This window comes from Manduca sexta, chromosome 20, assembly GCF_014839805.1.
Source record: "Manduca sexta isolate Smith_Timp_Sample1 chromosome 20, JHU_Msex_v1.0, whole genome shotgun sequence".
In the NCBI taxonomy this organism is placed as follows: domain Eukaryota; kingdom Metazoa; phylum Arthropoda; class Insecta; order Lepidoptera; family Sphingidae; genus Manduca; species Manduca sexta.
In genome coordinates, this window is record NC_051134.1 from 10,121,855 (window position 1) to 10,136,778 (window position 14,924).

The 14,924-nt window shown below is 34.0% G+C and overlaps 1 protein-coding gene across 4 annotated transcripts in view; it reads left to right on the forward strand.

Annotated features, from left to right (window-relative positions):
• The window catches only part of LOC115440688, a 57,504-nt gene extending 47,111 nt beyond the window's left edge, over positions 1-10,393 (forward strand). For 3 of the 4 annotated variants that reach the window (XM_030165104.2, XM_030165103.2, XM_030165101.2), the window contains exons 3-9: positions 2,125-2,271; positions 5,762-5,902; positions 6,402-6,516; positions 7,099-7,195; positions 7,665-7,749; positions 8,221-8,262; positions 8,999-10,393. In XM_030165104.2, coding sequence (XP_030020964.1) covers positions 2,125-2,271; positions 5,762-5,902; positions 6,402-6,516; positions 7,099-7,195; positions 7,665-7,749; positions 8,221-8,262; positions 8,999-9,126 — 755 coding nt within the window. In that variant the 3' untranslated portion in view covers positions 9,127-10,393. The remainder of the gene's footprint in view (positions 1-2,124; positions 2,272-5,761; positions 5,903-6,401; positions 6,517-7,098; positions 7,196-7,664; positions 7,750-8,220; positions 8,263-8,998) is intronic. The other variant, XM_030165102.2, reaches the window with a different exon arrangement.
• The last annotated feature ends 4,531 nt before the right edge of the window (positions 10,394-14,924 follow it).

Here is a 14,924-nt window from a genome sequence, read left to right on the forward strand (position 1 = left end):
TCTTCAGAATTTAAACAGGCTGCTCTTCCTGCGTTTCCTTTGTTAAATATCTTGACGATTGGGATAGTATTTTTTCCGTTTAAAACTGCTCTACACTTTCTACCAAGCTGCAGTATGCAAGCAACGTTGAAACCTCGTTCAAAAGACTACAGCCGCGTTGGTTTGTCTTTATAGGACTTAAGACTTGAAGTCTTGTTGATACAATTGAACCATAAATGAAATAAAATGCTTTATTCATCACGTAGGCGAACATAGTTGCACTTATGATAAGTTAAGGTACATGAGAATATTTAATTATTAATTAATTAAATTAGCTTATATAAACAAAAATAATTTATATTTAAAATAAAATATATGAAAAATGTAGTAAACAAAGAAGCCAGCTCGGGCTGGCAGGAAAGTAGAAATAAAATGATGTATATATGTAATTTTAAATAAACAATAAGGGAGAAACGCGTCGCGGTCCTCACCGGTGAGGACAATAAAAACCCTAACCTAGCTAACTTACCAGCCTTTCACTACCTACCTAAGCGATGACTACCCGAAGAAGAAAGGCAGAAAGTAACTCCTGGCTTTATTTGTTGTCACATAGCACATACATAGCTTGTAGCTCATAACTTTGGTTGGACACTCAAGCGACTCGCTCGTTCTGCCATACTTGTTATAAAAAATACAATTCTGTAATTATTTTGCATGGAAAAATCAATATCCATAAACACAGTGCAATGAACTACCGACGCAGTGTCGCATGAACTGCGGTACGTGACTATGGTAATATAATTTTCCTGGAACCGCTCAATTGGATTCTTTCTTTATTGATTGTTTTAATGGCTTGCGATGGCGCCATGAAAATACATGACGCGATCAGACTGGGTTATTATGGTGTAAAATATTAACGTTTTTTTTAATATGTGCAAATTGACCCCATGCACCTGATGGTAAGTGGAGTGGTGTCCAATAGAATGTCGACTGATGCGAAATGACTACCCCTCGGGAGTCTGCAAAATTATTTATCGCCTTATCTTTGGAGCATAATCTTTAAACCTTGAATTCAATTTCCAGATCATGCTTGCCGAAATATTTTGTTTGATCGTCTTTTTCAACTCCTAACATACGTTACCTTTAGTTTAAACGCCCTATATTTAAGACTTTTTCTAATTTATACAATAAAGACTTATGGGATTACGTCTGGATATACTTTCAGTATTATCGAATCTATCTCTATTCTCAAGCGACAGTGTGCTTGTGTTTGAGTTTGAATAACGGTGTCAGCAGTGAATTTGTCAAGCAATATTAGACAATATTTAAACTGTGTAGATATGAGAAGTGTAAGCATCTGTGGCGTATATTTCTGTGGAATATAATTTTTTGTGTCATATTGCTACTGTTTTTACGAGCTCTTGTAATGCTTACCTCAATGAAAGCTCGTCTAGTCTTTTATTTATAAAAATAACTAAAAGGCATCTTCCAAGTAAAGATGCAGATGTAATCCTGCCATCAGCGAGTTCATTTCGAGTAAATATATTTTTACTTAGCAGAGAAGCAAAGTTGTGTACTTTATCCATTCCCCGGGGCGTTCTTAATTTATGAAAGTAAACAATATCAATATTGACTTGAGTGTTTATACAACAAAGATATTCACTTGAAGATGATGGTTTGTTGATATCGAATCTCGTCAGTTCTATTAAAAGGATCATATTATAGCGTCATACCGTTTATGTGGTTATTTATAACATTTATGTGGTTATTTAGTGCATTGATGGTACATGCTTAATTCTATACACAAACCCCAAACTTGAAACAAATATTCATGGGCATGCCGATGATGTCTAAGTCCTCTTACAAGCGACTTAACTCTTACTGCTCAAAAATTGAATTTACTTGATAAACGCGCCAATTAAAAGCAAACATTTGAATAAAAATGATTAAATAGATACAGATATTATAGACATAATCTGAGATAGCGATAGATGACAAGACCGATGACCAGATGATACCTCAGACCTCCGGCAGTCAGTAGTCGAGGTTCGTACCGGACATAAAGAAAGGCACGATCCCTAGCAGCGGTTGGATACAGGCTAATCTGATTTATTACTAAATATAATGTTTTAAATATTTCTGCAGATGAAGCCAGACGGGGCCGGTACGGAGACCCGTGTTCAGTAGCTGCTGACTGCAACTTTCCGGAATCTGTCTGCGATGAGACCCAGAAGATCTGCCAGTGCCACGAGGATTTCCAGGTCACCAACCACGTCGACAAGTGTGGGAAACGTAAGTAACCAATAATGCCAGTAGTTATATTTCCAGAACTGCATTTACGGTAAATAACATCTTGTGCTTGTAAGGAAATGCCGCCATAGCTATTATTGTACTGATGAAAGTTGATAAAAATTCAGGTAAAGTTGTTTGGTTGTCTGTGAGACTGATTTTTAATTAATTAAAAGGAACTTAGAATATACACTATAAGTACTATAAGCAATTATAAAAATGAGGTTTGACATAAATAAAAAAACACGAAATAATTGATTCAATCTCCGAAGAAATAGCAGAACAATCCTTACATTAGAGAAACGTGCCTATTCTCACGTATCTGACACAAATCCAATCAAGTACCAAATATGTTTATGGACTTGAAGATTACCAAGGATCCTCTAGGGATATGAGCCCAAATTTGACCTACTGACCTATATTCCCAGCAGTTTGTTAATATTAGTAGGTAATTCTGTTATAAACAACAAGGAGTATTGGCCTACGTACTAAGACGGTTTATCTAATGAATATTTTAAAATAGTGTTTTACTTAAACATTGTTTTGATTATTTAATTCCTAAATTATTTGATTTAAGGGCGTTAGCGATAACATAGGGATTAGCTAAAACCTAAAAGATCTTTGGAACTATATATTATGCTTGTCTAAATGATTTCAACATTACTGACCACTTCCAAGTGTTTATTTTTAACACTTTATAAAGAAGAGGCCGTAGATGCACCTTTGTACCCTTTCGGGGATTAGGGCCTAATTTTTTGTTAACTTATTGATAAAGAAATAATACGGCAATGTGTAGTAAACTGTGAACAACGTTGTGGGCTGTACAGCTATGTAAACGTTGATACTTTTACAATCTGTTTGTAATTTTCTTTCTGCAGCTGTTTGCTATCCCAAAATAAATAATACATATAAATACATCGTAATGGGGAATTGATGTCCAAATGGTCATTTCGGCGTACTAGAACGAAAGTCGGTAAAATGTACATTTTTATATGTTCAAATCAACTGGTTACATAAAATGTATAATGGCCCTCAAAATATAGTTTTGAAGTTCTATAAACCATTTATGCTTTCACGCGAAGGCTCTAGCAAGGAAAAAGTCCTTTGTTATAGCAAAAAGTGGTGATTCAAAAACATTAACCGTGACTCACAACCAACTAACCATGAAATACAACAAACCTAATGAGCTAGCGCGAATAAATTCATGTTTGCCCACATGACTGATGGGCTAACACGATGTATCCAACAATTATTTAAGTAACATTGCTATTTTCAAAGCTGACAAACAGTAAAAAAAGGCCGCGTGATGTTAAACGTTGTAAATTTCAAGACACAGATATACGCAGGCTGATCCCAGAACGCGACACACTTACGTGAGCCACTATGGCGGGTTTTAACACCTTGTGTAAGGTGGTCGCTATCCTGGCGGATATATAATATATCCTACCGCCAGCAAATTGTGTGTTCATGTTCGTCTGCTTTCGCCGTTAACCTTAAGATTACGTTTTTGTTCCTTCTATAATCCTGTTTATTGGTTTTACTAAGTTTATTTGTCATGAACATAGATTTCGGCTTACGTTTGCCTGTGGTTAATGACTAATCAGAAATGAAAAGCTTAAGGGATTTATTAAAGTGAAACTAGAAGGCTTATAATTAAGATTAAATTCTATATTTAACAAGAAATGTTGCTATTGGATCGTTTAATTAATATTTTGGAGGTACGAAGAAATTTTATTACGAATTTTAATATTCTCAGTGTTCTAATACATATTTTAAAATCTCACATAAAATACTATTGTAGATGGAACAAAGTTTATTATTACTATCACAACTTTCCATATTCGATCTATAATAAAACAATAAATAAACACAACAGGAAGTTTTGAATTCCTATACCATGGAATTTAAAGGCATTTAAACCTTTCAAAGATAATATGTAGATCTAAAATTGAAACCAACCAGACTTCCCTGCTTTGTAAACGCTTGGGGAAAGGCTATTAAGAATAAAAGCCGGCCAGCGTTGAGCTTAGAGTTTTAAATAGGGCGTAAAAGAAAAAAACCGACGATCGATTCAAACTTGCATGTCGCGTGTACTTCACAAATTATTATAATAGTTACCAGTGTCCTTGGTGAAATTATGACACATTTTCATAAAATTCATGATAATGAGGAACTTTTTAAGGTGTTCGGACGGGTTTTGGAAAATGTCAAATTTTAAAAGAGTTAAGCTATTATTTTATGAAGTTGTAATTATCACTAAACATATACTGACCATTGCTAGACATTCTACTACTGAATTATGATAAAAATAATGGCCACTTATATTCAAATTAACTTTACAACATTAGTTTCCCAATTTATACATACGGCAACTACGTTCTTAATTATTGTATAGCGAGCTTTCAAGTAAAACTTAAGCAAGAATCGAGGAAAAACATCACGTGAGTGGAAAGGACATGCTATCAACTACCTTTACCATTTCCTTGAAACTATTCAAGGTTTTGTGACTAACCGGTGTTCATTTTAGTCAATTAATATGATTTATGCGTATTTTTATAAAAGATTATTCGTGCGTGATTATTATCACCCTATTATGTTTTGAAAATTCATTCATTAAATTTAATAATTTCAGTAGACCAAAGTAAGTTATAATGTTTATGAGTTATGGTTTATTTTCCTTTGGCAAAATAAATTCGTCTTTATGTAATACTTTATTTTTCTTTGAGTTGCGCACTCCGTCAGACATGATGGTGGCATTCAGTATATGAGTCAGTATCGATTCCGTAAAGAGAGGTAGATCTCTCTCAGAAATTTTGGTTGTTTTTTTTTTATGACATATTGATAACTCAGGGGTATATTTCTTACTAAAAGTGAGAAGTTGCCGCTGGGATGAATTCTCTTAAAGTAGTAATAATAGCATAAGAGCGTGTAAAATTAAACCTACTTTTTAAATGATATTTATTTTGTTTGAAATTTACACTTGCTTTATTTTACATTTGTAGTTTAGTAGCGCAATGTCAAAATGACTCTATCTACGAAGAATGCAAAAATAATACTCTGATATAAGGTCAATGACTTGCAAGGAAAAAAATCTTTCCCTTTTAGATTCGCAACTCCATGCCTTCGCTATAATTATTGGTGTTCATATAAGTCTCACTATTATTAAATTACATTTAAGGGCTTCTAAGTTTGAAATATATGCAATAATTATCTCTCTCTCTCTCCCTCTGTAGTCGGTCCCTCATGACTGAGGATCGTGTTCATTACTGGATGTATCGAATTTTGAGCGGATTATTTGTCTCCACCGGTTTCTGTTCATTGCATCTTCAACTAGTTTATGGAACTTGGTGGCAGACGAGTCTTTAATCTGGTCTGTCCGTCGAGTTGCTGCTCGGCCTCGAGAATGTTTGCCTTCGGTATTGCCAACGATGACAATGATTATCAAGTGACTAAATATTTTCTATAGGTTTATAACATTTTTGTTTTGTTCCAGCTGCTGCAATAAACGAATCATGCACGTTCAACGAGCAATGCGAGGATGTGGTGTTCAAAACGGAATGCAAGAATGAGCGATGCGCGTGCAAATTCGAGATGGTGCCAGAGGTCACGCTCGATGGCGCTGTCGTTTGCAAATGTGAGTAGATTAGAAATGGTGATGATGATGATGATGATAGCAGTGGTGGTGGTGATTATGATGATCATGGTGGCGGTGGTGATGATGATTATGATGATGGAGATCTTAATACTAATTTAGACTTACCAAAAAAAGAATTAATAGTTTTATTTTCTTGACTCCAGAATTTTGATATAACAAAAAGTTTGAAAACAAAGACAAGGATAGTGCTTTTTCATTATTAAAAATGCAGATATTCGGAGAGTAATAGATCAAGTTCCATTCCAAGAAAATGGAGATTGAACACTTATTTTTTACTTTAATTTTTTACCCGCATGTCGTTTAGAAACTACTTGGATAGATTAGCCATATCATAACAAGTAACTTACGAATGTACCTTATTCTAGAACCTCCAAAAAATCCCTAAACAATCTCCTTCTTAAAAAAAACAAAGCATTTTTCTTCCATACTAAACTCTCTGAACCTATAGGTATTGATATAAATTATAAAAACATTTCAGCGCACAAGCAAGTGGAGGAGCCGATTCGAACGCTGGACCCGGCGATGATCGGCGTCCTGGTCGGCATGGCTCTCATGTTCGTCATCATCTGCGTCGTGCTTCGTTTGTTTAGCAGGTGAGATGCTAGTCCGATCCTGTTAGATTAGGTTTTTTTTAATTGCTTTGAATGACCAGCCAAGCTTGCCGTTAGCCTGACGCCAAGCGATATGACCGCCCATAAACTGTAGAAACACCATCCAACACCTGGAATTATAAAGTATTATTTGGTATTCCACTGCGCTCACCATCCTGAGACATGAAATGTTAAGTTTTATTGCGTTCAGTAGTTACTCTGCCTACAATGTCCTTCAAACCGGAACACAACAGGGACTACACACTGTTGCTAGGTGGCATAAATAGACATTGCGGTGGTACCTACCCAGACGGACTCTCAAATATGAGAGACTTACCACCAGTAGGTTAGGTTATTATGGTGGGAAGTAAACGTGACCATATACCAATGATTTTACTACTTTCATCCTAAATAACTCCTATACAATTTCTATTTTTATAAGCAATGGTGATTAGTTAGCAAATAAAAATAAATGTGAGCTTGTCAACTCGCAGAAGAAAACCAAAAAGTTCAATTTATAATTCAAATCGGCAAGGAAAAGAAAAAAAATAAGGAATGGATTTTATCATTACGTTTGATTTTCAGAGCGCGGTGGAGGGAGAACCGGACGATCTTCAACACGCCAAACCCACGACTAATGAACGTGTCCTTGTTGCGAGATTCGAAACTGTTGCACTCTCAGGTATAAAAAGAAAAGATACAAGAAATCAAACAAAATTCAAAGAGATAAAACAGTCATGTAAAACTTAAGTAAACAAATTGAAATAACTGATTACTTTAAGTTGAAAATGTCATTTTCCACACAATTAGGTGATGTGGAAGTAAAAAAATGTAACTTTATAAAGTGATAATAAAATATCACATTATAAAATCTTCTTTGTGAATTATCGCTTGTTTTAACGGTGAAGGAAAACATCGTGAGGAAACCTGCATAGCTGAGAAATTATCAATTAGGAATTTTCGAGGGTGTGCGAAGTCTACCAACCCGCACTAGGCCAGCGTGGTGGACTAAGGCCTAATCCCTCTCAGTAGTAGAGGAGGCCCGTGCCCAAAAGTGGGACAGTATATAATACCGGGCTGATATTATTATTATATTATCATACATTATAAAATGTAATAATGTAATTAAAACATCACTCAAACTGTTCTAGGACCGTCGTGGCTCTCGCGTGAGTATGCGTCCCCCCTCCAGACAGGCCAGCCAGCAGGAGCTGCGACCCCACTCGCCAAGCCCAGGTAATACACAAACAGTTTGTTCTTTTATTGCTATTTAGATTTTATATCGCAATTCCGTCGAAAAAGATTAGTCATGAATACCTGCTATATCGTAATGCAAATTCTATGTGTATTTAAATAGAGTGTGATGTCGCTATATTATAAAGGTGGGCAATTTTTTGCAAAAAAAATTCAACACGAAAAATTGTTCATAACATTTGAATCAAATAAATGTTGTACCTACTGTTTTAAAATTGACTTAAAGTTGTATTTATTTCAATTTCGAATTTCAAATTATGTTTAAAAGTGTAAAAAAAAAAAACAATTGAAATAAATGCAAAATAAAAAAAAAATATTCCACGTATTTTAAATCTCGATGTTGTGTCCCCGTGACTGGCTGGATGAATCTAATTCGTTTATTTTATTTTTGTTTTGATACACAATTTTGTTCCCATTAACAAGGCTAATATTCATGATTTCATCTATCGACAGCACGTCATCACCAAAGCCATCAGCTACACAGAAAACCCTCAGGTTACAAAGTTTTATGATTTGATTGGTTTCCCATCGCTTTGTAGCTACACAGAATTTCTCTCCACTTTTGAATGGTGTTGCTGCACTAAGGGTCTTGCCTAATATTGACGTAATTTACATAGCAAATATTGTCCGCATAACAATAGTACGTAATTACAATATACGTTTGAAACTTGATCAAGTATTCGTAATTTAATAAATGCGTGGAAAATCGGATATGTTTATTATGTCACATATGGCGAAAACCTGAGTAGACTTGTTTATTGATTGAAATAATTTGACTTTATAAAGTTGTGGAATTTAGTTTAGAAAGTATGTAGGTTACTTTTATAATATATTTTCCACAAAAGAAACCAATTCAAAAATTATAAAACATATTTATCAACAACTGCGTTGTTTTCTTTACAAGACTAGATTTTCTACATCTTCACTTGAATCGTTTGAGAAACGAATATCTTCTGCATGAAAAAGATTTGAACAATTAGCAGTTCAAAATACATTTGGGGTGAGAGTAAATCGCTTAGCAGAGATTTAGAATATTTATGCTACAATACTTTACAATAAATTATAATTACAAATACAATCACCAAATACTGCTTGCTACGTTATAGTTAAGAATAGGTATGATAGAAAATATTTACAGCATGATATTCTTTGCGACATAAACCATGGTTTGAGAGCATGCTTCGGTCATAAGATTAATGATGTACTGTTAGTTACTTGGCTTCGTTAACAGGTTCGCGGCGCGGCTCAAGAGCGAGCAGTGCGCACTCCGCCACGTCTCTGAGGTCAGCGACGCTCCGATCACCAACGACTCCCGGCCCCACCTCGGTCACCGTCGAAATACGTGCTCCCGATGCATAAATAAAACGTGAAATGGACAAACGATCTGCAATGACAATGATGAAAGTGATTTAGTAGCTACAAAAGCTTTTATAAGTCAACGTCACGAGTCGTACTTAGGCGAATGTAAAAATTCAGTCCAACATTACCAACATTTGTGATATATACTATCGTTCGATATGGTTAAGCTTGTTCAACAATATAATGTTTATAGCAATAATATAACGCACTCTTAAATATTGACTGTCGAAAATCAGCCACTTGAAAAGTGCCTCGAAATTAATACGCAATGACATTCAAGTTTTACTTTTCGATATAAAATATAAACACTTTAGACTAATGAGTTTACAAATATTAGATGTAATCACATTTCACGATTCAAATATTAAGGTCACATATAGAAGTAGAGCACAGTTCAACGATTTTCATAGTTAATAAGAGATAGTATAGTCTATTAGCTTTTTTAGCATTAGAAAGGAGGCTTTTTGGCAATTTTTGTAGTTTCATAGTTTTAATAACGTCGATTATTATGTGTAAGTCTAATTTCAAATTAAAATCTTTTTCATGTTCCCGTTTGTAAGTAAATGCTAGATTTCGTGATTATCTCTGCCTTAGAATTAATAGCTTAACTAAGCGTAGAAGTAAATTTATTTTCGGGGACCATCTCCTATCGCCGGAGTGATCTGTATTATGAAAATTATGGATATATTGAAAATGGTGAGAAGCTTCGATGCCGCTTCTATACTATAAGACTTTAAAGATTTAGCTTTAATTTTAAGGGCGGAAGATTTTAGCTTTTCCTTTGATGATTTCTATGAGAGAGTTGTGAATCGATTAAGAATCTTTCATTGAGTTTTCATGTAGTCTCGTTAGTAATCTTTAAATGTAATTTAATGTGTAAAAAGGGGAATTTTACACAAAATACGATGTAAGTCCTATGCACTTCTGATGCTTCGACCAATGTTTATGCAAAGCGCACAAATACGAACAGATTTAGTGCTCCTAAAATGTACAACAGCGTTAAATGTATAAAATTCAATTAATTCGATGTCATCCACGTGTAGGATACATCCCAATTAAGGGGAAAAGTTGGGGTGTTGTCCGTACAGTTCATCATCATGTCTTGGATAAAGCAAAGTTAATCGATTAAGCTATTGTATTTAAAATTGAAAAATATGCTCACATTGTGAAAAATGTATTTCCAACACTGTGCTAGTAAATCTACTGAAAATTAATGCTATAATTTAATTATATATTATGATCTTTTATTAAAACTTATACTTCCGAATCGATGTTTCATTTTATCTGAACATTACATATAATCTTATTATATCATAACTTATTTGAAAACACACACACACACACACACAAACTCACGCCTTTTATCCCTGAAGGGGTAGGCAGAGGCGCAGCCAGTGCACCCACTTTCCGTATGTATTCCGTCCCGTGATGTGATGGAGCGACACTAACGCCATATCGGGCACAAATCCCAGAGTTTGGGCTGATAGTGAGCAGAAAAAACTAAACATAGGTTTGCTCGGCCTGGGATTCGAACTCAGGACCTCAGGGCATTGGTGCCGTGCACACAGTACAACTAAGCTACCGAGGCAATTGGTGAAATATTATTTTTTGTGAAGTAAGTACTTGTAAGCTGACACTTAGGGTCCTAGTAACATTTGTTTTTGTTCTATGATGCACCGACTATATATGTAGTAGATCATTTTAACAACAATCTAGCCTTCCTAGTAACAAATAATTCTCAGTTTTCAGTAAAATTTTAAATTGACATTTAATGGATTTAACTATTTAATAAACAAACCTTAAGTTGACATTAAAGAGCTTGTTCTCAGCAATGACTAAATATAAAGAGGACAGGCCTCAAAAATTAGCTATATGAATAAGTTATATTTATGTCAGGGAAATCGACGCAGAATTGTCAATATATATGTCTATCTCTTTTACTCAAAGCTTATTTGGAACGCAACAAAAAGACAAAAATAATTGCTTTCTTCGCATATGGGACTATTTCGTTTACTTCAACACACTGGGACCGCCTTGCGGCAGAAACGCCATTTGTTGCAGGCGAGTCAGCAAGTACATGTAGTGTCAGACGATGTAAACAAATCATAAAATTGAATTTAAAGTAATATAATCATATTCTCAATTGTTCAGTGTGTTTATTAGTGTATTTGTTAAGTTTCGAAAATGACTCAGTGTTGTGTGAAAGGATGCAAATCGAATTCACGCAAGAAAGACCCCGAAATATCTTTTCATAGGTTAGTAACTGTTTTTACCGAAAATTAGCAAATATCTTTGTATATTTACTTTTTGGATTTGTGTTTATCAATTAAAATGATATGTGGATCTGGTTTGTTAAGCTTTGGACCCTTTTAGGCGTGATTTATACACATTTAAATCATTATGTTTGTTTACACACGAGCTTAGGGATGGGTGGGTGGATTTGTTTAGAAATTATTGATATCGATATTTTAACAGACGCCCGTTTATCAGTTACGGTTTTTGTCTTTGAAAGAATGTTAGAGCACACATCAATATTGTATTATCCAGAACGACAAACTAAGTGAAGTTAGAATATTTTTTTAAGATAACCAAAAAATTTAAAAACCAAGGCAAAATGAATTGAGAATATTGAGCGACGTGATTGGAATCCTACACCAAATACATATTTCTTTACATTTTGAGAAGATATGCATAAAACACACGTTTAATTAACGCGAGTAAAGATAACTGTTTTCCAACAATATTCCCGATAAGTAAAATAGTAATGATTATTATACTTCACCTAATAGTAATATTACTTTAATATATTGCTATGAATAAAATTAGAATTGTTACATAAAAGAATAGATAAACATAAAAGAAACAACATAAAGATGAAATGTAAGATATATTTTTACAATTGGCGGTCTAATGTTTCGAGCAACCTTTGCATGCACGGAAATAGATACATAATCATATTGTTGTTATTGCAAATAATTATTATAATTGATTATCTTAACCACCACCTTTACGCTCATTGATTTTAGTTTGCTGAAACATGGTTATGTTTCTCGATCAAAGAGCATAATAATAAAATAAAATAAAACCAACCAAATAATTGCTGACTACGCTATCTTATTCCATTTATCATGTATTAAGTAAATATGTTAATCTGTAACTTAAATTTTTAGCAAGGAATAGTGCAACATACAAATATAGATCAAACACAACTGGATGTTTGTCACAACAGGTACTGCTTTCTTTAACAATTGTTACTTATAAATCAGTTTCAGTTTGTTTGTTTATATTATGGTTTGTTATATTTATATTATGGTAGAACCTAACCCTTTTCGTATTTGATCTTTTTTGGGCTTGTTTGTCTCTCTTTAATTCTTCGATGTCGATACAAAATTTTCGGTACTAGCATATCACTATTGTAAGGGGCGGAGTCGGCGCCATTTTATGCATTAAATGTGCCGCATGTCACGTGACCATATTACCCATCCTCTATACTCTTTAATCATTGGTTCTCAGCCGAGTCGGTGTTGTTTAATAATCAAAACTGCTGTCAAAATCTGTCATATTATGCTGTTGACTTAAAATATAATTTGAAATCTTGATCTGTTTATAAAATAGAAGATCTCTAGATGCTGGCTTTAATTTAACAGCGTCTCAGCTAATATCGCATATTAGAGCGAAACTGAGTTGCATCTATTGACGCTTTTACTAAGATATTCCATCAGAATAACTGTAAGCATCCCTATCAAATTTCTTAATTTTTTTTATTCCATTTTAATGCAGTCACTGGTTTCCCAATGCTTGCTTACAAGGCGCTTCAGATATTTCAAGAGACAGAGATCCACAGTTCTCTATGATTTAAATTACACAATATGTTAGTTAGAAGCAAGTATATTATTAGGAAAAGGACTCTTGTGCGAAACTTCTCTAATAGCACCACTGTGATATTCCATCAGAATAACTAAGGATCGCTACCAATTTTTTTTTATCCATTTTTATGCCGTCTGCTGGTTTTCCAAAAGCTTAGTTATCAGACGCTTCAGGTATTTCAAGACAGGGTTCCACAGTTCACAATGATGTGTAATTAAATTACACAATATGTTATTTGGAAGTGAGGACCATAATATTATTAGAAAAGGGACTCTTGTGTGAAACTGCTTCTAAGGATATAACCTATGACGGTCCTTGGAAAGGATGTTGCGTAGAACTTAAATGTTTAGTTGGAAACAGTCCAGGTAGCCTGCTAGTCCTTGCGTGTCGTGCATTTGGATGCATTGAGCATAATCATTGTTTGTTCCGAAAATTCCTTAAATGTTAGGGTAAGGTAGCGAATCCTGTATTTCTAGCACGAATTTCTTTATAGTATCTTTATAGTTTTTATCATTAACACGAGGTATTTTTAAGTCTCGTAAAAGTCCCCTTGAGCGTATTTAGAACAGAAATACGACAGTGTGAACATTAAGCGCGTGTAAACTTCGTCTTCAAAGTATTTATATTTTAGTATCGTAAATCTCGTAAACTTAGACGAGTATGTGACAAAATGTATGGAAAAGGCAGCACGAGTCTCTTGTTTAACATATGGAATCATAGTTCGTTAAATTTATATGTACGATTAGAAACATAGTGTGAAATTCCCGCTAGAGTTATAAAAAGATTTTTACTTGACTAGTTAGAATACAAAACTAAACTGTTAAAGTGAGTGATGCTGGTTGCGAAAGTAGAGGTCGCTGTTTCGAGATCTAAATGGAGATATTTTTTGTCATTATCGATCATAAATATTTATTTCTATTTGTTATATAATAATTCACAAAATGGATTTGGGCGTTATTGGGACTAATTAAGAAAATGAAATGTATGGTCCTGTTAGCCCAGACGTTTTGCATGTTATTGCGGAGAAATAAGTGACTTGGCTGTTTATTTAATTAGACGTGTTGTGCCCGATGCTTAATGCCAAAAACGATTATAACAAGTTCTAAATTATAATATTATTACAAAGTACAATTACAAACATATGTTAGGAATTGTATAAGAGTCATATTACACTAAAAAACAACAAAATGTTAGTCACATTACTTAGTGTATATTCTACTCATGTGTTAAGCGCTAGATGTCGCTATAAATAAAATTCGATTTGGCTAATAGTCAAACTGAAATGAATATCCCTAAAAGGATTTGTGGCGGGTGCTATTCACCATTAGGCCGAGCTCTTCCTCGTTTGCCTATTTAGGCAATAAAAAAACTGATTTTACATCAATAATCGTCTCCAATTTTCATAGTCAAACATCTTTTTTTGTTTGGTAATGGACGTTAATAAACTCTTAATTTTTTTTGAATTTGTACAAAATATCTAATATTTTTTCCAATGAAATCTTATAAGGTTAACGCTTTGGTGATACCGGGGTTTTAGCCTAACTATTCTAAACTGGTGTACTGACAAAAATATCATATTGGCTCTCTTGGTTGTACGTGATATAAAAAAATAAATGCTTGTACAAAACTGTTATTAATTAAGCTCGAAACACATAGGCGGATTGACAATAGTCAATCTGTTTCTTCATAATGGTTTTCTTTGAGACGATAGGATTTAAGTTGCGATAACCATGTTACGAAATAGGTTAGCTCTTGATATTTGAAACAGATTTCAATTAAAGGCACACTTTTCCCTGTCATGAGCATCTAGTGAATTCTCGTGTCAAAATTTCAATAAAATTTTTTAATCTTCGTTCCAGAACATAAATATTAAAGCTACGTTTACTGCCGCACTCCAGACACATTTTCCTCATATTTACGAAACCGATCAA